Source organism: Desmodus rotundus, chromosome 6 (genome assembly GCF_022682495.2).
Source record: "Desmodus rotundus isolate HL8 chromosome 6, HLdesRot8A.1, whole genome shotgun sequence".
NCBI classification, from domain to species: Eukaryota; Metazoa; Chordata; class Mammalia; order Chiroptera; family Phyllostomidae; genus Desmodus; species Desmodus rotundus.
The window spans coordinates 57,910,976-57,933,618 of NC_071392.1; the positions used below are offsets into that span (position 1 = coordinate 57,910,976).

Below are 22,643 nucleotides of genomic sequence, written 5' to 3' on the forward strand. Positions count from 1 at the left end.
TATAAGGAAAATCTTGGAGGACTTGAAGAAAGATATAGACAACAACACACGTACTCTAAGAGATTTTAACATCCTACTGTAAAAAATGTATAGATCTTCAAAACAAAATATCAACAAGGGTATTTCGTCTTTGAACAATGTCTTAGGTCAAATGGACTTAACTGATTATATATATATATGCTTTCATCCCAAAGAAGCAAAGTACACATTCTTTTCAAATGCACATAGAACATTGCCAAAGATAGACCACATTATACGACACAAAATAACTCTCAACAAATTCAGGAAAATTGAAATCAGATCAAGCATTTTCTCTGAACACAAGGGCCTGAAACTAGACACCAAACTAAAGGAAAAAAACTCAAAAACACTCAAATTCATGGAGATTGAATAGCATGCTATAAAAGAATGAATGGGTCAATAATGACATTAAGGAAGAAATTAAAAAAAAAACTTTCTGGAAAAAATGAAAATGAACACAAAAGAGTCCAAAAACTCATGAGAAGCAGCGGTCTTGAAAGGGAAGTTCATAGCCATGCATGCCTACCTAAAAAACATAGAAATAATTCAAATAAACAACATAACCCTACAGCTACAAAAACTGGATGAACAACAACAAAGCCCAGAGCAAGTAGAAGGAAGGAAATAACCAAGATCAGAACAGAATTAAATAACATAGAGACTAAAAGAGCAATTGAGAGGATCAATAAATCCAAGACCCGCTTCATTGAAAAGATGAACAAAATTCACATGCCTTTAACCACAATCATCCAGAAAATACGAGCGGGGAACCAAATAAACAAAATCAGAAATAAAAAAGGAGAGATTGTAATCTGATACCAGACAAATACAAAGGATTGTATGAAATTACTATGAACAACTATATGCTGAGAAATTTGAAAACCTATGTAGAATGGATAAATTTCTAGAAAAATATAATCTCCCAAACCTGAATGAAAAAGAAACTGAAAGCTTGAACAAACTGATAACAGCTGGTGAAATTGAAACAGTAATGAAAAAAACTTGCGGCATACAAAAGCCCCAGACCAGATGGTTTCACAGGAGAATTTTACAAAACACTTAAGGGAGAGCTAATGCCTAACCTTTTCAGATTATCCCAAAAAATCCAAGAAGAGGGAAGACTCCCAAACTCTTTTTATGAAGCCAGCATCATGCTAATCCCAAAACCAAATAAAGACACAACAAACAAAGAAAGTACAGGACAATACTGCTGATGAATATAGGAGCTAAAATCCTCAACAAAATATTGGCAAATCAGATATGGCAATACATTAAAAAAATCATAAAACATGATCAAGTGGGATTCATCCCAGGAATGCAAGGAAGGTATATCCTCAAATCAATAAACATAATGCATCACATAAACAAAAGGAAAGACAAAAATTACATGATCATATGAATAGATGCAGAAAAAGCATTTGAAAATGTACAGCACCCATTTATGATAAAAACTCTCAGCAAAGTGGATGTAGAAGGAACATTCCTCAACAAAATAAAGGCCATATATGAGAAACCTACAGCTAACATAACACTCAATTGGTAAAAACTAAAAACTTTCGCACTAAGATCAGGAACAAAACAAGGATGTCCTATTTTACCACTTCTATTCAACATAGTATTGGAAGTCCTATCCATACCAATCAGACAAGACAAAGATATAAAAGACATACAAATTAAAAAGGAGGAAATAAAATTATGACTGTTTACAGATGACATGATAGTGAACATCGAAAATCCTATAGATTCCACCAAAAAATTACTCGATCTAATAAGTGAATTTAGCAAAACAGAGGGATACAAAGTCAATATTCAGAAATCAAGGGCATTTTTCTACACCAACAATGAAATATCAGGAACAGAAATCAGGAAAAAATCCCACTTACTATAGCATCAAGAAAAATAAAGTACCTAGGAATAAACCATACAAAGGAGGTGAAAGACCTGTACTCAGAAAACTGCACAACACTGAAGAAAGAAATTAAGGAAGACACGAACAAATGGAAGCATACACCATGTTCATGGATTGGAGGAATTAACATCATGAAATTGTCCATATTACCCAAAGCAGTTTATAGATTCAATGGAATCCCTATTAAAATACCAATCACATATTTCACAGATATAGAACAAACATTTCAAAAATTTATACGGTATCATAAATGAACATGAATAGCCACAGTTATTTTGGGAAAGAACACTGTAGGAGGGATGACAACACCTGATTACAAGGCCAATGTAATAAAACCAGTTTGGTATTGTCATAACTACAGACACATAAACCAATGGAACACAATAGAGAGCCCACAAATAACCCGAAGTCTCTATGGTCAATTAATATTGGACAAAGTGGGAAGAAGCATAAAATAGAGTAAAATAGTCTCTCCAATAAATAACATTGGGAGAGCTGGACAGCTACATGCAAAGATATGAAACTATCACCAACTTACACCACTCACAAAAATAAACTCTAGATGGATAAAAGATTTAAATATAAATCGTGACACCATAAAAGTCCTAGAAGAGAACATAGGCCGGAAAATCTCAGATATTCCACACAGCAATATTTTCACATATATGTCCCCTAAATCAAGGGACATAAAGGAAAGACCAAACAAATGGTCATTCATCAAAATAAAAAGCTTCTGCATGGCTCAAGAAAAAATCAGCAAAATTAAAAGGGAACCAACCATATGGGAAAATATGTTTGCAAATGATAATTCAGACAACTTGATCTCCAAAATATATTAAGAAATCACATGATGTATTCCAGGAAGACAAACAACCCAATTAAAAAATGGGCAAAGGACCTACCTGGACAGGCACATCTCCTAGGAGTACATACATAGGGCCCAGAGATATATGAAAGCATACTCAGCATCACTAGCCATTAGAGAGTTGCAAATTAAAACCACAATGAGATACCACTTTACACTGGTCAGAATGGCCATCATAAACATATCAACAAAGAACAAGTACTGGCAAGGTTATAGAGAAAAAGGAATCCTAGTACACTGTTGGTGGGAATGTAGACTGGTGTAGCCACTGTGCAAAACAATATGGAATTTCTTCAAAAATCTAAAACCGAAACTGCATTTTGACCTGGCAATTCTCTTGTTGGGATTATACCCCAAGAATCTTGAAACAGAAATTAAAAAGAACCTTTGTGCCCCAGTGTTCATAGCAGCACAATTTACAATTGTCAAGTACTAGAAGTACCTAAGTGCCCATCAGTAAATGAGTGAATAAAAAAACTGTGGTACATTTACATAATGGAATAGTACACAGCAGTAAGAAAGAAGGAGCTCCTGATGTTCAGAACAGCGTGGATAGTCCTGGAGAGCATTATGCTAAGTATGATAAGCCAGACAGTGAAAGACATATACCATATGATCTCACCTATAAGTGGAACCTAATCAACAAAGCAAGAAACAAGCAATATATAACCAGAGACATTGAAATTAAAAACAAACTGACAGTAACCAGAGAGGAAGGTGGGAGGAATAATGAAGGAAAATAGGGGAAGGGCCATCAAAGAACATGTATAAAGCACACTAGACACAGCCAAAGGGTGTCGGTATGAGGGTGGAAGTTGGGGATGGGTGGGTCAGTGGGGTGTGATTGGGGAAAATGGGGACCACTCAAAGAACAATTAAAGTAAAAAGGCAATAAAAATACATTTTAAAAACACTTTTTAAAAGGTTGATGTAGTTCTTTCTGTTTACTTTTTTGTCTTGCCAATGAGATACACAGAAAAAATATACCAGAGATACACCAGAGATTTTACTGCCTATATTTTCTTCCAGAATTTTTATGCCTTGAAGTCTAATATTTAAGTCACTAATCCACTTTCAGTTTATTCTTGTGCATGGTATAAAAAGTTGGTTGTCCCTCACTGCCTGGCTTATACCATATGATCTCACCTTTAACTGGAACATAATCAATAGAAGAAAAAAGCAAACAAAATATAACCAGAGACATTGTAGTTAAGAACAATCTAACAATAGCCAGGGGGGAGTGGGATGGGGACAGTGGGAAGAGGGGATTACAGGAACTACTATAAAGGACACATGGACAAAATCAAGGGGGAGGGTGGAGGTGGGGAAGGGAGGTGGGTTCAGCTGGGTTGGGGTGGAGGGATGGGGAGAAAAGGCATACAACTGTAATTGAATAACAATAAATTTTTTTTAAGTTGGTTGTTTCTTTTTTTTGCATGTATTTATCCAATATTTCCTATACTATTTATTTAAAAGGCTATCTTTACCACATTGTATGTTCTTGCATCCTTTGTGAAATATGAACTGACCATAAAGGTGTGGGTTTATTTCTGTTGCATATGCGTCTGTTTTCTTGCCAGTACCATACTGTTTTTACTATAAAGGCCTTGTAGTATAGGTAGATATCAGGTAACCTGATGCCTCCAACTATTTTCTGTCTCAATATTGCTGTGGCTTAGAATCTTTTGTGGTTTAATATAAATGTTTGGAATATTTGTTCTAGTTCTGTAGAACATACCATAAGTGTCCTGATAGGAATTGCATCAATTCTACATATTGCTTTGGGTAGTACAGACATTTTATTGTCTTTTTTATTGTTCTGCAATTACAGTTGTCCCCATTTTCCCCCATTGATCTCCCCTACCAACCCCCACATCAACATTCAGACCTCCCCACTCATTGTCTTCATCCATTGGTCTTTTATACATGTTCCTTGATGAACTATCCCCTTCTCTGCCGTGTTATCCCCCGCCCTCCTTGTTGGTGGGAGGCAAGGATGAGTGGGGTGAAGGGAAGCAGTGTGGGGAAAATGAAGACAACTCTGCTTGCATAGTAATAAAAAAAAGAAAAAGAAATGAATAAAAATAATAAATTATCAAAAAACAAAAAGAAATCTTTTTAAAATTATTTTATTGTTGCTCAAGAACAGTTGTCTGCATTTACCCCCAAAACTCCCCCCCACCCCAGCCATCCCCACCTCCTTCCCCTGATTCCACCCCTCTTGGGTTTGTCCATGTGTCCTTTAGAGTTGTTCCTGAAAACCCTTCCCCTCTTCCCCCACATTTTCCCCTCCCACCTCCCCTATGATTACTGTCAGATTGTTTTTAATTTCAATGTCTCTGGTTATTTTTTGCTTGCTTTTTTTGTTTTGTTGATTAGGTTCCACTTAAAGGTGAAATCATATGGTATTTGTCCCTCACCACCTGGCTTATTTCACTTAGTATAACACTCTCCAGTTCCATCCATGCTTTTGCAAAGGGTAGAAGCCCCTTCTTTCTTTCTGCTGTGTAGTATTCTATTCTGTAAATATACTATAGTTTTTTGATCCATCCATTTACTGATGGGCACTTAGGTTGCTTACAGCACTTGACTATTGTAAATTGTTCTGCTATGAACATTGGGGTGCATAGATTTTTATGGATTGATGTTTCAGAGTTCTTATGATATAATCCTAAGCAGTGGAATTGCCAGGTCAAAAGGCAATTCCATAACAAAAAGAAATCTTTTTTTTTCTAAATATATTTATTGATTATGCTATTACAGTTGTCCCATTTCCCCCCCCAACTCCACTCCATCCTGCCCACCCCCTTCCTCCCACATTCCCCCCCTATAGTTCATGTCCATGGGTCATACTTATAAGTTCTTTGGCTTCTACATTGCCCACACTATTCTTACCCTCCCCCTGTCTGTTTTCCACCTATCATCTATGCTACTTATTCTGTGTACCTTTCCCCCCCTCTCCCCCCCCCACTCCCCTATTGACAACCCTCCATGTGATCTCCATCTCTATGGTTCTGTTCCTGTTCTAGTTGTTGGCCTAGTTTGCTCTTGTTTTTGTTTTAGGGGTGGTTGTTAATAACTGTGAGTTTGCTGTCATTTTTACTGTTCGTATTTTTTATCTTCTTTTTCTTAGGTAACTCCCTTTAACATTTCATATAATAAGGGCTTGGTGATGATGAACTCCTTTAATTTGCCCTTATCTGAGAAGCACGTTATCTGCCCTTTCATTCTAAATGATAGCTTTGCTGGATACAGTAATCTTGGATGTAGGTCCTTGCCTTTCATGACTTGGAATACTTCTTGCCAGTCCCTTCTTGCCTGTAAGGTCTCTTTTGAGAACTCAGCTGACAGTCTTATGGGAAGTCCTTTGTAGGTAACTGTGTTCTTTTCTCTTCCTGCTTCTAAGATTCTCTCCTTCTGCTTAATCTTAGGTAATGTAATTATGATGTGCCTTGGTGTGTTCCTCCTTGGGTCCAGCTTCTTTGGGACTCTCTGAGCTTCCCGGACTTCCTGGAAGTCTATTTCCTTTACCAGACTGGGGAAGTTCTCCTTCATTTTTTGTTCAAATAAGTTTTCAATTTTTTGTTCTTCCTCTTCTCCTTCTGGCACCCCTATAATTGGGATGTTGGAACATTTCAAGATGTCCTGGAGGTTCCTAAGCCTCTCCTCATTTTTCCAAATTCTTGTTTCTTCATTCTTTTCTGGTTGGATGTTTCTTTCTTCCTTCTGGTGCACACCTTTTATTTGAGTTCCAGTTTCCTTCGCATCACTATTGGTTCCCTGTACATTTTCCTTTGTTTCTATTAGCATAACCTTCATTTTTTCATCTAATTTGCGACCAAATTCAACCAATTCTGTGAGCTTCCTGATTACCAGTGTTTTGAACTGTGCATCTGATAGGTTGGCTATCTGTTTGTTTCTTTGTTGTATTTTTTCTGGAGCTGTGATCTGTTCTTTCATTTGGGCCTTTTTTTTTTTTTTTGTCTTGGCACACCTGTTACTTAAAGGGGCAGAGCCTTAGGTGTTCCCGGGGCGGGGTAACGCTGGTCACTTCACTGTGAAGCTGTATGTGGGGGAGGGGCCGAGAGGGAGCAATGGCACCCGCTCCACTCTCCACCGGATTTCAGTCACTCCTTCTGCTACCCACAATCAAACTGGGCCCCTCTGGTGCTGGTTCCCGAGTGGGTGGGCTTGTGCACACCCTAGGCCCCTGTGGGTCTCCCCAATGACCTCTCCTGTGAGGCTGGGAGTCTCTCCTGCTGCCGCCCCAACCCCCACGGGCTTTTTCAATCAGAGGTTTGCCTGGGTTGCGCGGTCTGCTTCACTCCCCACCATTTGTCCAGTTTATCTGTGCACGAATATGGGGCCGCAGGGTGCTACCCACTGCTCTGCCTGCCCTGTTCTCTGCCACTCTGAGTCCGGCCCTCTTGGTTTATCTGTGAGTGAATGTGGGGTCGCAGGGTCTGCTAGTGGTCAGACTGCCTGCCCTGTTTGTCCCACACTCCGCCAGTGTCGGTCCTGCCACGGAAACGGGAGTCCTCTCCGCCCCAGCTGCCCGTCTCCACCCCTCCTACTGGTCTGGATGAATGTTTATTTTTTATTTCCTTGGTGTCGGACTTCCTTGCCATTCGATTTTCTGTCAGTTCTGGTTGTGCGAGGAGGCGTAGTGTGTCTACCTACGTCGCCATCTTGGTTCTCCAAAAAGAAATCTTTATACTGTGAAAGCTATCTACAGATCCCATCCCATGCAATTCCTATCAAGATACCAATGGTGTATTTCACAGAGCTAGACCAAATATTCTAAAACCTTATATGGAGCCACAAAGGACCCTGAATAGCAATAGCAATCTCAAGAAAGAACAAAGTTGGAGGAATCATGCTACCTAATATCAAACTGGAGTATACTAGAGGGTCATAGTAGTGAAAGTAGCATGGTACTGGCATAAAAACAAATGTAGATTAATGAAAGAGAATAGAGAACCCAGAAATACACCCATTCCTTTATAGACAATTAATGTTTGACAAAGGATATAAAAACTTACAATGTACTTAGGATTGTCTATTCAATAAATGGTGTTGGGAAAATTGGACAGATATGTGCAAAAAAAATGAAACTAGACCATCTTCTTATACCACACACAATGATAAACTAAAAATGATTTACACACTAAATGTTAGACTCTAAACCATAAAAATTTTAGAACATAAACATAAGCAGTAATATCTCAGACATCTGTTGTAGCAATATTTTTAAGATATATCTTTTGAGCAGGGAAACAAAAGAAAAATAAACAGAAAGGATACATCAAAGTAAAAGGTTTCACACAGCAAAGGAAACTATCAACAAAATGAAAGGAATACCCACTGAAGGGGAGAACATATTCACCAATGATGTATCTGATAAATGGTTAATATCCAAAATTTATAATGAACTGATAAAATTCAACACCAAAAACAACAATTAAATAGGCAAAGCACGTGAATATACACTGCTCCAAAAAGGATATACAGCTGGCCAATAGACATATGAAAAGATGTTCAATGTCACTAATCATCAGAAAAATGGAGATTAAAACCACAATAAGACATCATCTCACAACTGTGAACATGGTTATCATCAAAAAACCAACAAACAACAAGTACTGGCGAGAATGTGGAGAAAGGGAAAACTGTCATGCACTGTTGCTGCAAATGCTGATTGCTGCAGGCACACTAGAAAGCAGTATGGAGTTACCTCAAGAAATTACAAATGGAACTACTTATGGTCCATTGATCACACTTGTGGGAATTTATCAGAAGAAACAAAAAACAGTCATTGGAAACAATATATTCAGGGTTTGGAAGACTGATGCAGATCCCAGCCCTTGGCAGGATCTGTGTTATGTGGCTGCAGTGGAAAAATTCACACAGACTACCGATTCCTGTGCAGGAAAACAGAAGGCGTGGCCACTCTCTCAAGAGGAGAGTGGCCTGGACCCTTTTCTGGGTGCATTACATTGAGGATGATCCTCATTTACTATGCACAGGTTCGCTTTAGTCCGGTTACAGAAAACAAAGGAGAGGGTTTTGCTAATTACATAAAAGAGGAAGGATATTTGCAAATGCAAAGGGAAAAGTGGTTAACCTGGTTGCACTCATCCTTGGAAGACTTAGCATAGATTTTAGGAAGTTACTTTAAAGACATGCAGTAAATGTTTGCTGCCTCAATTCAGGGTGAGGGAGTTTTAGCAAAAAGCAAGTCTCAAAGCAGCCTAGGTACAATGAGGGCCTGATTCCCCACAGGAGAAACTATCCATGAGTGTGGGTCCTGTGTGCTGGACCTCGCTCCCCACTGGCCTTTCTGAGTGGGAGCTGGGTCCACGCCACACAGAACGGTCTCCTATAGAAGATGGCAGCAAAGTAGGCAGGAGCTCAGCCCACTTGCTCATGCACCCAACTGGGACACTTAGCCAATCTTCTATAAAACAAAGTGAGCAGACAACAGAATCTTAGCTGATGTGAAGGTTGTAGGCCAAAGTGTGCAGAGTATGCTTCAAAATAGGCTTTAAGGAGATGTTATATGCTGACAGGGAAGATCCCTGGACCTGGCTCCAGAATCTGCACCTGCCACGGTGACATTGGAGGAGAGCTGGGTCAGTGATAGCAGCCGAGCGGCTCCCTCCCCTCCCATGGCAGGGAAATCCTAGACCTTTGCCAGGAGAGACCTGAATAAGTAAAATCCCTGGGGATTAAAAAAAAAAAAAAAAAAGGGAGCAAGTGCACACAGCCAGCAATGTATCCAAACTGAGTCAGTGGTCACTGGCTAGGGACAGTGCCAGAGAATTTCAGGGATCCTGGTGGCGTGTAGAGCTGGTAGAAGAGGTGGGCTGTGACTGAGATAGACTGGGCTTGTGAGAGAGTTGGAGTGTGTGGAAAGCCAAGCAGGGTTTCAGAGCAGCAGCATCACCCAAACAGACTTTTTTCAAAAGGGAAACCAAGGAGCACTGTGCAGGGACCTCGTGCATGTAGTGTCCCAGACAAGAAAGAGATAGGAGTGTGGGCCTGATTTGTTCCCACTTAGGGCATCTCATGGATTGATCAAAGGGGTGCAAAGCAAGGTGGCTTATCAGCACCAGCCTGGTGCATCTATGCAGAGTGGAAAGTGTGGACCACACAGTGCTCCTAGGGCATGGGATGAAAACTGGGCGCCTGTGATTATTATATCCCAGACTGAGCCCCAATCCTTGCCAAAACACAGGCAAGGAAAAACAGAGACCTGCTCCCCTCTGCCTGCAGGAACCAGGATGATCTGCAAAACCTGCTGTCCAGGCTTAACAATCAGCAGGTGGCCTTGTTTCCACGCCCCCCAAGACTAAGACAGTATGAAGGACAGAATAAAAAAAAACAATCAAACAATAAAAACAAACAATACAAAAGAAAACAAAGTAAACAGAAAGAAGAGAAATTTTAAAAAAACATCCAAATTCTAAAAGATAGCAAAGTGAAGTTTATTTCAGCTGTTGGTGTTCTCCTTTAGACTTCTTTCTGGATCTGCCCTTTCCTAGTGTGTACTTCATTTCAAATACTTTATTCTTCATTTCTTACTGGTCTTTTTTAATTGTTTCTATGTCTTTTTATGCTTGCTCTCTCTTATTTAATTTCTCACTAAATTTCCAAGCATTTTTATAACCATTGCTTTTGAAATCTGTATCTGGTAAGTTGCTTTCCTCCATTTCATTTCTCTCTTTTTCTGGAGATTTCCCCTGTTATTTCATTGAGAGCATATGTTGTGTCCCCATTTTGGCTGCTTCTTTGTGATCGTTTCTATGTATTAAGTAAATCTGCTATAATTCCCAGTCTTGGTAGGGTGGTGGCCTTATGTAATAGGTGTACTGTGGGACCCAGTGTCACAGTCTTATTGATCACCTGAGCTGAGTGCTCCAGAAATATCCTTTGTGTGGGTTATGTGGGCTCTCCTGTTGTAATTGAGTCTACATTGCTATTGGTTGGTTCATGTGTGGAGTCAACCATCAGCCTGACTGACTGAGGACAGACCCTGACCACAGTGTATGAGCTGCTTTGCAGGTGCTGACCACATGAGGCAGAACTTGCTTCACAGTGTCGGGCATCTGTGAAGATCTTCTTTTAGATAGGCTGTTTGTGAAACTAATTGTGTCCTGATCCTTTTTTGTCTGAAACTGGCTACTGGGTGTATCTGGGTCCTTCTGAGAGACACTCTGGTGCAGGCCAATGTCATATTCTGTGACTGGCCCTGGCTCTGCTCTATGGAGCATTCTCCATGTGGCTTCTTCTGTAAATCTTTGGTTATAAAGCTTCTATTTTGCTAATCTTCAGTCAGTTATTCAGGTAGATTGTTCTATATTTTAGTTGCAATTTCAGTTTGGTCCTAGAAGGAGGTGTCTGTAACATTTACCTAGTTTGCTGCCATGTTGGATCACCTTACTGTAGCTTTTTTTGATGACTCAAAGTTGTCCTAATAAACATGCACCACAAATACTAAGTGACAGTATCATTCATTCTCTGTTTCCTTTCTGAAGGTCAAGCTGCCATTCTTCAGTCACTATTTTATGTGGCTCTAAAAACCATCTTCCCATCCTATGCTATTTTGCTTCCAGTGATTCTGTGTGCAGGGAAACTGGTGGCTGTTAAGAATTTGCTGTAAGTTAGATTTGGGATGTCAAGTATGTGCCTGTCGTATAGGGACATTAAGCTTCATTTAGGGACCAGAAGGGGCATTTTACTTTTATTTCCATTATGTCTCTTGAGTTAAGGAAACATTTCCTCTTTATAAAACAAAACAAAAAAAATGCAGTTCTTCTAAGGTACTTAATATCTTTGAATAACCAGGGTCTTTTTAGTAACTTCCAAAAAAAATGAACTGAGGGGGTAATAACACTGAACTCATGTGAAAAGGATTTTTTGCATGTAGTTCATCTACCTAAAATAGTTATATTTCCTTATGAGCTGAGTTAACAAGCATCACAATCTTTCTGTTTTTCTATAAGGTAACAGAAAGGGAATTAAAATCTGGAGGAGCCAATACCCAGGTGACAGAGAAGAACAAAAAGGAGTATATCGAGAGGCTGGTGAAGTGGCGAGTGGAACGTGGTGTGGTTCAGCAGACAGAGGCCCTGGTGCGTGGCTTCTATGAGGTAAGTCCCAGGCCCAAGTGAACAATTCTTTCATCACTGGACACAGATTGTGAGGAAAAGGGAAAAGAAGAACCAAGGCAAATGGTTCAGCTGTACTCTCCAGAGTGTAAGGAGGACTTACTTGAGGTAAATAAATAAGGAGTCAAAGTTTTCTGAGAAACTCAATTCTTGTGGTAGCTGAAAAATATTCTCACAAAATTGGTGTTGGTGTGACCCTGGTGTGCCAAGTATAAACATACATCTCCTGGCAGGATATGTGCATGATGGTGCATTTTTTTTTCATTCAGTAAAATTAAAATAAAGGAAGCAGTCATTGGAGTATACTGTCCACTTATGATAGATTTTATTTTGTTATAGTGCCACTTTGTGCCACATGCCGAAGTTGAAATCAAGAGAACTATGGCAGCTGCTAGCCTTCTTGTGCACCAAAAATTGTCATCCTTAAGCTTTTCCTATTTATAAACAAGAGGCTGTAAATGTCTCTTCAAGGCCTGGGTCTTCTTTCCCTGCCATAGTGGATAATAGTATGAGTCACTGGCTCACCCATGATTGGTTTGATTAAGGAGGGTACCTACTACAAGTGTTCAGTTGTGTCTGGTACATATGGCAATGAGATGGAAAGCCAGAACTCAGAACACTAACAAAGCATGTCCTGCCAAATTTTTGAAGAAGGGAGAAAGGAAGCGAGGGGAAAAATGAAGAAAAGTACAATGGTTGCAATGCCCATTCCTAAGAAATATGTCATAGTTTGATAGTTTGAAAAAGGATACTTTTTAAGTGAAATGGTAATACTAATAGCTATTGAGTCAATTCAAAGTGGTTTAAACTTTTTGTCTTTAAAATGAAATTTTACTTGAAAATTTAATTGTGACTATAAAGTTGAGTCATGTTTGTTCATACCATCATTCTGGGTGGAGGGTATCAGAGGTAGTGAAATCATGGGACCTTTTTTCAGTTCCCATCTCATGAAAGTCACAATAATAGCACTTGAAAAAAAAAGTTGTAAATAATGGTCAATTTCCTACCTTAAGCCATAGAAACAATAATGAACAGAACTTTCAATGTGGTTGGACATTTATGCTAAAGCCTAATCTGTATTTCAGGTCATAGACTCTAGGCTTGTCTCCGTGTTTGATGCCAGGGAACTAGAGCTGGTGATAGCTGGCACAGCAGAAATCGACCTAAATGACTGGCGGAATAACACCGAGTACCGGGGAGGTGAGCTGTCAGTGTGTGTGATGATACAACTCTCACATATGCAAGTCATCACTTTTTAAAATACTTTGAAGTGACATTGACATGAAAACTTTCACCATTTTAAAGTGAGCAATACAATGACATTTTGTACATTCACAATGGTGTGGAACCACCACCTTTAGCTAGTTCTAAAACATTTTTACCACCCCAAAAGGAAACCTGTACTCATTGAGCAGTTGTTCCTCATTCTTCCCTCCCATGACCCTGGCAACCACCAATATGCATTTTGTCTCTATAGACTTACCTATTCTGGATATTAAATGGAAATAGTCATTTATACAATATGGGGTCTTTTTGTTTGGCTTCTTTCACTTAGCATACTATTTCAAGGTTTGTCCATGTTGTAGTATATTTCAGTACTTCCTTTCTTTTTATGGCTGAATAATGATTCATTTCATATATATATATACACATATATATACACACATATGTATATATATACATATATTCCTTACATATTTATAATATAAGTATAAAATAATATTCATATATATTCCATCACTATTTTTTATCCTCACCAAGAACATATTACATTGCTTTTAGAAAGAGGGTTAGAGAGAGGAACATTGATTAGTTGCCTTCTCGTACATACCCTGACTGGGGATTTAACTACAACCTGAGTACATGCCCTGACTGGAAACTGAACCCATAGACCTTTTGATCTATGGGATGATGCTCCAACTAACTAAGCCACACTGGCCATGTTTATATTTTATCACGTTTTGAAGACTACAATAACTTGATTCAACTTCAATACATGTGTAAAGTATTGGGTTGGCCAAAACATTTGTTTGTTTGTTTGTTTCTGTAAGATGGCTCTAATAGTGCTTAGTTGTTTTTAATTTCATTTGAAATAATTTTGTTAAAGTACAGTGTGACAGCTGTGACATCAGTGTGCATTTAAAAAAACATCAAAATTGGTGAATTTTTGCATAGTCATTTTAATATTGAAGATGGAAGAAAACAAGCAACATTTTTGGCATATTATGCTTTATTATTTCAAGAAAGGTAAAAACACAACTGAAACACAAATAAAGACTTGTGCAGTGTATGGAGAAGGTGCTGTGACTGAGAAAATGTGTCTAAAGTGGTTTGCAAAATTTTGTACTGGAGATTTCTCACTGGATGATGCTCCACAGTTGAGTATACCAGTTGCAACTGATAGCTATCAAGTCAAGATATTAATTGAGAGCAATCAATGTTATATCATGTGGGAAACACCCAATGTACTGAAAATATCCAAATCAAGCATTGACAATCATTTGCACCAGTTTAGTTATGTTAATCACTTTGATGGTTGGGTACCACATAAGTTAAGTAGATGAAACCTTTTGACTGTATTTTTGCATATGATTCTCTACTTAAATGTAATGAAAATGTTCCATTTTTTAAAACAAGTTGTGACGGGCAATGAAAAGTGGATACTGTACAATAATGTCAAATGGAAGAGATCATCGAACAAGTAAAATAAACCACCACCAACCATCAAATGCTGGTCTTCATTCAAAGAAGATGATGTGTATATGGTGGGATTGGAAAGGAGTCCTCTATCATGAGCTCCTTCAGGAAAACCAAATGATTAATTCCAACAAGTACTTCTCCCAATTAGACCAACTGAAAGCAGCACTCAGTGGAAAGTGTCCAGAATTAGTCAACAGAAAAAGAATAATCTTCCATCGAGATAACACAAGATCACATGTTTCTTTGAAGGCTTACCTAGGAAGTTCTAATTCATCCTCCATATTCACCTGACATTTTGCCTTTGGATTTCCATTTATTTTGGTTTTTACAAAATTCTTTTAATGGAAAAAAAATTTCAATTCCCTTGAAGACTGAAAAAGGCACCTGGACCAGTTCTTTGTTCAAAAAGATTTTTAAAAATTGTGAAGATGGAATTATGAATTTGCCTGAAAGACGGTAGAAGGTAGGGAAACAAAACGGTGAATACATTATCCAATAAAGTTATTGGTGAAAATGAAAAAATGTATCTTTTATTTTTACTTAAAAACCAAACGAACATTTTAGCCAACCCAATAGCTTCTTCTATATGCCTTCCTCTGACTTCCAACTTAAACTGTCAGTGGTAGTCTCTGGCTTACCTCAGTAGGCCAGAATCTACCTCAGTGTAGTTCATCAGGGAACACTATCATTCATGGGCCAGCCATTTTTCATGCTAGCAGGGAATTTGGTCCCACACTCTGTAGGATTGGCACCCTTGTCACCTTATTCCCTGTTTGCTGCAACACATTTCTAGCTGTCATCTCTCCAAAACCAATTTCTAACCCCTCTGAACTATTTACCTTCATACTGATAAACTACTCTTTTGAAACATTAATTTCATCATGCCACTTCGCGACCCATGAAACAAGCTCCTTATTATTTATAAAACAGGTCTTTGGCAGGTTTTTTTAAGTTTGAAAACCCTTCCTTCATGGAAAATATTACAGAGAAATACAATCAATACAATGAAGAAAGAGCAAGGGGCTTGTCATCTCAGCCTATGTCATCCCCCTAATACACACAACCATAAAAAGACTTTGTGGTACCTCTGGGCTCTTCTTGGCCTGGTAGGAAAAAAACTGACTTAAGATATCAAGTCAATAAAGTACTTAGGAATAACCCTAACAAGGAGGTAAAAGACCTGTACTCAGAAAACTACACAACACTGAAGAAAGAAATTAAGGAAGACGCAGACAAATGGAAGCATGTACAATGCTCATGGATTGGAAGAATTAACATCATCAAAATGGCCATATTACCCAAAGCAATTTATAGATTCAATGCAATCCCTATTAGAGTACCCATGACATATTTCACAGATATATAACAAACATTTCAGAAATTCATATGGAACCATAAATGACCCCGAATAGCTGCAGCAATTTTGAGAAAGAAGAACAAAGCAGGAGGGATCACAATACCTGATATCAAACTGTATTACAAGGCCACTGTAATCAAAACAGCCTGGTACTGGCATAAAAACAGGTACATAGACCAATGGAACAGAACAGAGAGCCCAGAAATAAACTCAAGTCTTTACAGTCAATTAATATTTGACAAAAGAGGCAGGAGTATAAAATGGAGCAAAAACAGCCTCTTCAACAAATGGTGTTGGGAGATCTGGACAGCTACGCGCAAAAAAATGAAACTCGATCACCAACTTATGCCATACACAAAAATAAATTCAAGATGGATAAAAGACTTAAATATAAGTCGTAACACCATAAATGTCCTAGAGGAAAACATTGGCAGAAAAATCTCAGACATTCCACGCAGCAACAACCTCACAGACAGGTCCCCGAAAGCAAGGGACATAAAAGAAAGAATAAACAAATGGGACCTCAGCAAAATAAAAAGCTTCTGCATGGCTAAAGAAAACGTCATTAAAATAAAAAGAGAACCAACAGTATGGGAAAACATATTTGCCAATGATACCTCAGATAAGCGCCTGACCTCCAACATATATATAAAGAACTCACATGACTCCCATCCAGGAAGACAAACAACCCAATAAAAAAAATGGGCAAAGGACTTGAACAGACACTTCTCCAAGGAAGACATACAGAGGGCCCAGAGACATATGAGAAGATGATCAGCATCAGTAGCCATTAGAGAGATGCAAATTAAAACCACAATGAGGTACCATGTCACACTGGTCCGAGTGGCCAACATAAACAAATCAACAAACAAATGTTGGAGAGGATGTGGAGAAAAGGGAACCCTAGTACATTGTTGGTGGGAATGCAGACTAGTGCAGCCACTGTGGAAAACAGTATGGAATTTGCTCAGAAAACTAAAAATGGAACTGCCCTTTGACCCAGCAATTCCGCTGCTGGGATTACACCCTAAGAACCTTGAAATACCAATCCAAAAGAACCTATGCATCCCAATGTCCATAGCAGCACAATTTACAATAATCAAGTACTAGAAGCAACCTAAGTGCCCATCAGCAAACGAGTGAATCCAAAAACTATGGTATATTTACACCATGGAATTCTACACAGCAGAGAGAAAGAAGGAGCTTATACCCTTTGCAACAGCATGGATGGAACTGGAGAGCATTATGCTAAGTGAAATAAGCCAGACAGTGAGGGACAAATACTATATGATCTCACCTTGAACTGGAACATAATCAACAGAAGAAAAAAGCAAACAAAATATAACCAGAGACATTGAAGTTAAGCACAATCTAACAATAGCTGGGGGCGGGGGGGGAGTGGAGAGGGGACAGTGAGGAGAGGGGATTACAGGAACTACTATAAAGGACACATGGGCCAAATCAAGGGGGAGGTTGGAGGTGGGGGAGGGAGGTGGGTTCAGCTGGGGTGGGGTAGAGGGATGGGGAGAAAAGGCATACAACTGTAACTGAATAACAATAAAAATTAATTTTAAAAAAAGATATCAAGTCAAATGTCTTTGCCTGGCTATTAAGGGTCTCTAAGGCTCCCAGCAAGTTTCCTTTTGGTCCTCAGCAAATCCCTCTCTAGGCTAGTTAGCTTTCTATTTCCTCCCTATTTCCTACTCATTCTTGTCATTCCTTATTTCCCCTGACAGAAATGTCCTCCTCTTCCCCTTTACTATTACAAAAGCTTTTCATGTTTAATTCACACCTTACATCTTTTTTTAATTATCGTTCAATTACAGTAGTCCCTTTACTTCTTTTTAATAAAGATTTCCCTGCTTCTACCCCTTCCCAGATTGATCTATCCCATATCTCTTGAATTTGCAGTCAGCAGCAAATTATTTATCTTAAGTAATTGATAGAAGCTTGGTCTCCCAACTGTAGTGTAAATGGGGCCCAATACTTCTTTCATGGGCCCAATTCATCTCAGCCCAGGGATGGCCTGAGAGCAGCTACTCCAGGGGTATCAATGCAGAGGATTGCATCCAGGGGAAGATGCAGAGCCCAGCATCTTCCATTCACCAAGCTTGCCCTTTACATCCAGCTTATCTTAAGTCCTGTACCCTTCCACGGTATGTGGTTACCAAGAGCTGAAATCAGAGAAAAAAAGAAATACAATAAAATATTGTATAGATGGAGGGGGTTGTCCCTTTTGGATCCCAAAGATCTCTAGTGGGATCTCTAGATCCCAAAGGAGTCTAGTCACTCCTTCTCTACATTTATATGAGACTGAAAATGACTGGTGGAGTCCCAGTTATTTAAATAGAGAGCAAGCATTACTAAGGACATCCCTCAGAACATATACTTTTTAAAAAATAAAACGGCTAAGTTATAAACCTGCTTTTGTTTTAAAAATTGACCCAGTGCACAAATTGTTTTAGACTTACATACAGGCCACCACTAGAGAAATCAGCAGATAAAAGCATCTGTTGAGTTCTTATCACACCTGATATGTATTTCATCTCTCTCTTCCTTCCCTTTTCCTCCTTTCTCTACTTTCTTTCTCTCTCTTTTGCTTAATTCAGGTTATCATGATGGGCATCTTGTGATCCGCTGGTTCTGGGTTGCAGTGGAACATTTCAATAATGAGCAGAGGTTAAGATTACTTCAGTTCGTCACAGGAACATCAAGTGTGCCCTACGAAGGCTTTGCAGCCCTTCGAGGAAGCAATGGGCTGCGGCGTTTCTGCATAGAAAAATGGGGGAAAATTACTTCTCTACCCAGGTACGAAGCTTTTGCCAAACTTTAGGAAACCCGCTGAAGAAAGCAAAGTTTACTTTGCTATTTCAGCTTGGGTGATCATCCTTTGTCATAGACTTCTTTTTTTTGCCACACTAAGTATTGTCATATGAGTTATTAGTGAAAAGTACAGTCAAGAAGTCACTGGGAAGTGAGTTTAGACCATATTCTTTTTTATTGTTGTTGTATACTTGTTACCATTATTATACCACCACAGCTCCCCGCCCCAACCCTCCCTGCCTCCTACCCTCAAACCTACCAGCTTTGGCTTTATCCATATGTCCTTTATACATGTTACTTGGTGTCCCTTCTTCCCCTATTATCCCTTTCCCCCTCCTGTCTGGTAACTGTCAGTTTGTTCGTTATTTCCATGTCTCTGGTTATATTTTGCTTGCTTGTTCATTTTGTTGATTAGGTTCCACTTATAGGTGAGATCATACTGTATTTCTATTTCACTACCTGGCTTATTACACTTAAATAATGCTCTCCAGTTCCATCCATGCTGTTGTGAAGGGTGGGAGTTCCTTCTTCCTTTCTGATGCATAGTATTTCATTGTGTAAATATACAACAGTGTTTGGATCCACTCATTTACTGATGGGCATTTAAGGCTGTTTCCAGCACTTGGCTCTTGCAGATAATACTGCTATAAACATTGGGGTGCATAGATTCTTTGAATTGGTGATGCAGGATTATTAGGGTATAGTCTCAGCAGTAGGATCACTGGATCAAAAGTCAGTTCAATCTTCAGATTTTTGAGGAAATTTCATGTTGCTATCTACAGTAGCTACACCAGTCTGCATTCCCACCAACAGTGTACTAGGGTTCCCATTTCTCCACAACCTCACCAGCTCATGTTGTTTGTTGACTTATTAATGATGGCCATTCTGACCTGTGTGATGTGGTATCTCATTTGCTTTTAATTTGCATCTCTCTAATAGCTAGTAATGTTGTGTAATTTTTTCATGTGTCTGTGGGCCCTCTGTATGTCCTCCGTGGAAAAGTATCTGTTCAGGTCCTTTACTTATTTTTTTAATTAGATATTTGTCTTCCTGGTGTGGAGTCGTATAAGTTCTTCATGTATTTTGGAGATCACACCCTTGTCTAAGGTATCATTGGCAAATGTGTTTTCTCACACAGTTGGTTCAATTTCCATCCTGTTGATGTTTTCTTTAGCCGTGCAGAAGCTTTTGATTATTCTTTCCTGTATTTCCCCTAACCCTAGGGGATGTATTGATGAAGATATTGCTGCATGGGATATCTAAAATTTTCCTGCCCACATTTTCCTCTAGGACTTTTATGGTGAAATGAGTTATATTTAAGTCTTTTATACATCTTGAGTTTATTTTTGTATAATGTGTAAGTTGATGGTCGAGTTTCATTTCTTTTCAGGTACTCTTCCAGATCTCCCAACACCATTTATTGAAGAAGCTATTTTTACTTTATTTTATGTCCCCGCCACCCTGTGTCAAATATTAACTAATGTATTTACATGGGTTTATTTCAGGATTCTATTCTGTTCTATTGGTCCATGTATCTGTTCTTATGCCAGTACCAGACTATTTTGATTAAAGAGGGCTTGTAATAATATATTTTGATATCAGGTATTATGATCCCTCCTACTTTGTTCCTCTTACTCAAAATTACTGAGGCTATTCAAGGTCATTTATTGTTTGATATAAATTTTTGAAATATTTTTTCTATATCTGTGAAATATATCATTAATATTCTAATAGGGATTGCATTGAATCTATAGATAGCTTTAGGTAGTATGGATATTTTAATGATGTTAATTCTTTCAATCCATGAATATGGTGTATGCTTCCATTTATTTGTGTCTTCCATAATTTCTATCTTCAGTATAGTGTAGTTTTCTGAGTAAAAGTCTTTTACCACTTTGGTTAAATTTATTCCTAAGTTTTTGTTGTTGTTGTTGTTGTTGTTGCTATAGTAAATGGGATTTTTTTTCCTGATTTCTGATTCTGATCTTTCATTGTTGATGTACAAAAATGCCTTTGATTTCTGAATGTTGGCTGTGTATCCCGCCATTCTGACAAACTCATTTATTTGGTTGAGTAGTTTTCTCGTGGTGTCTATAGGGTTTTCTATGTACACCATCATGTCATCTACAAACAGTGGCAGTTTTACTTCCTCCTTCCAATTTGGATGCCTTTTATTTCTTTTCCTTGTCTTATTGATGTGGCTAGAACTTCCAATACTATGTTAAAAAGAAGTGTTGAAGAGAAGTTGAGGAGAAGAGGAGTTGGAGTCTGTTTTCCTTTTCCAATGGTTCCACAAGGAAGGAGGCTCAGTCTGGGTTACAATAATCACAGGTGCCCAGTTTCCAGCTCACGTCTCAGAGCACCCTGCAGCCCACACTCTCCGTTCTGCACAGTTGCACTGACCTGGTGCCAATAAACCACCTCATTTTGCACCCATTTGATCAGTCCATGAGGGGCACTATGTGGGAGCAAATCACACCCACAATCCTCCCTCCTTGTTGGTCTAGCAGCTACACTGGCAAGGTCCCTGCAGAGTACACCTTAGCTCTTCTTTAGAAAAAAAAAGTCTCTTTGGGCACGCCTGCTACTCGGAGATCCTGCCCAGTTTTCCACACACTCCAACTCTCTGGCAAATTCAGAGTCCACCTCAGTCACAACCAGTTGTGGCCCACTTTTTCTCCCAGTTCCATGTGCATCCAGGACCCTCCCCCTACTCTTTGGCACTGTCCCAGTGGTGACCACTGCACCAGCTTGGGTGTTTTGCCAGCTGTGTGTGTACCTGTGTGCCTTTTTTTTCCCTTTGAGATTTAGGTATTTCAAGCCTCTCCTGGCATGGGTCTGTGATTACCACACCCTGGGAGGGGAGGGAGCCACTATGATGTTATCACTAACCAGGCTCTCCTCCCATGTTGTCCCTTGGTGGATGCAGTTTCTGGTGCCATGTCCAAGGGCTTTCCCTGTCTGCCTATTAAACCTCTTTACCACCCATTTTGAATTGTTCTCTGCACACTTTGGCCTCCAAACTTCATATGAGCTAAGATTCTGCTGTCTATTAATTTTGTCCTTTGGAAGATCAGCTAAGTGTCCCAGTTGGGTACATGAACAAGTGAGCTCAGCTCTCATTTACTTTGTCACCATCTTCTCTCTCCCTATTTTTATATTTGTGTTATCACTGGTGGAAATGGGGTCTTTTCACAGAGTCACAGGAACAGCCTTTACGGGACCTGAATATGGGAGGATGAGATGTAGTAGTAAGACTTATTGCAATAAAAATAAAAGACTGCCCCCTGGTTACCAATGCCTCATCTCCATCCATCCAGCTGTGGAAGAAACCCAGCCTTATATTCACCAAGCCCAGAAGAAGGGCCAGGGTCCAGATATTTTCTACCATCAGTTCAGTCCATACCAAAATTTAATCCAGTTCAGTCTCTGTCCCCACCTAGTCAGCTTAGTCTCTGTCTCCAGGTGCACTCTGGCTGGGCAGTATTGCTGTACCCAGGCTCACAATTGAAGCCCATGCTTGCAGCCCACAATTGGGACTATGCAGCTTCACATCCTCTGCTTGGAGTTCATGCTTAGGCCTGTGCAGGTACTAGGCCTGCACGGCTGCTATGGAGAAAGAATGGACAAATGAACACATGAACAAATGCCTGTTACCAAGAGAGAGGCCTTTGCTAAGCTTTGATTATATTATCTTAAGCTTTCAAATTGACCAATCTCCCAAAACTTTGCAGTCTTGTGCTGGTCCCTTCCCCTAACAAATCCATTTCCTAGATCTTTGTGGGCTTATGCTGGGCC

The 22,643-nt window shown here is 39.3% G+C and overlaps 1 protein-coding gene across 1 annotated transcript in view; it reads left to right on the forward strand.

Annotated features, from left to right (window-relative positions):
- The window catches only part of HECW1 (HECT, C2 and WW domain containing E3 ubiquitin protein ligase 1), an 803,434-nt gene that overhangs the window by 776,740 nt on the left and 4,051 nt on the right, over positions 1 to 22,643 (forward strand). The window contains exons 25-27 of the mRNA XM_045193075.2: positions 11,801 to 11,947; positions 13,051 to 13,165; positions 18,632 to 18,830. Of these exons, the coding sequence (XP_045049010.1) occupies positions 11,801 to 11,947; positions 13,051 to 13,165; positions 18,632 to 18,830 (461 nt within the window). The remainder of the gene's footprint in view (positions 1 to 11,800; positions 11,948 to 13,050; positions 13,166 to 18,631; positions 18,831 to 22,643) is intronic.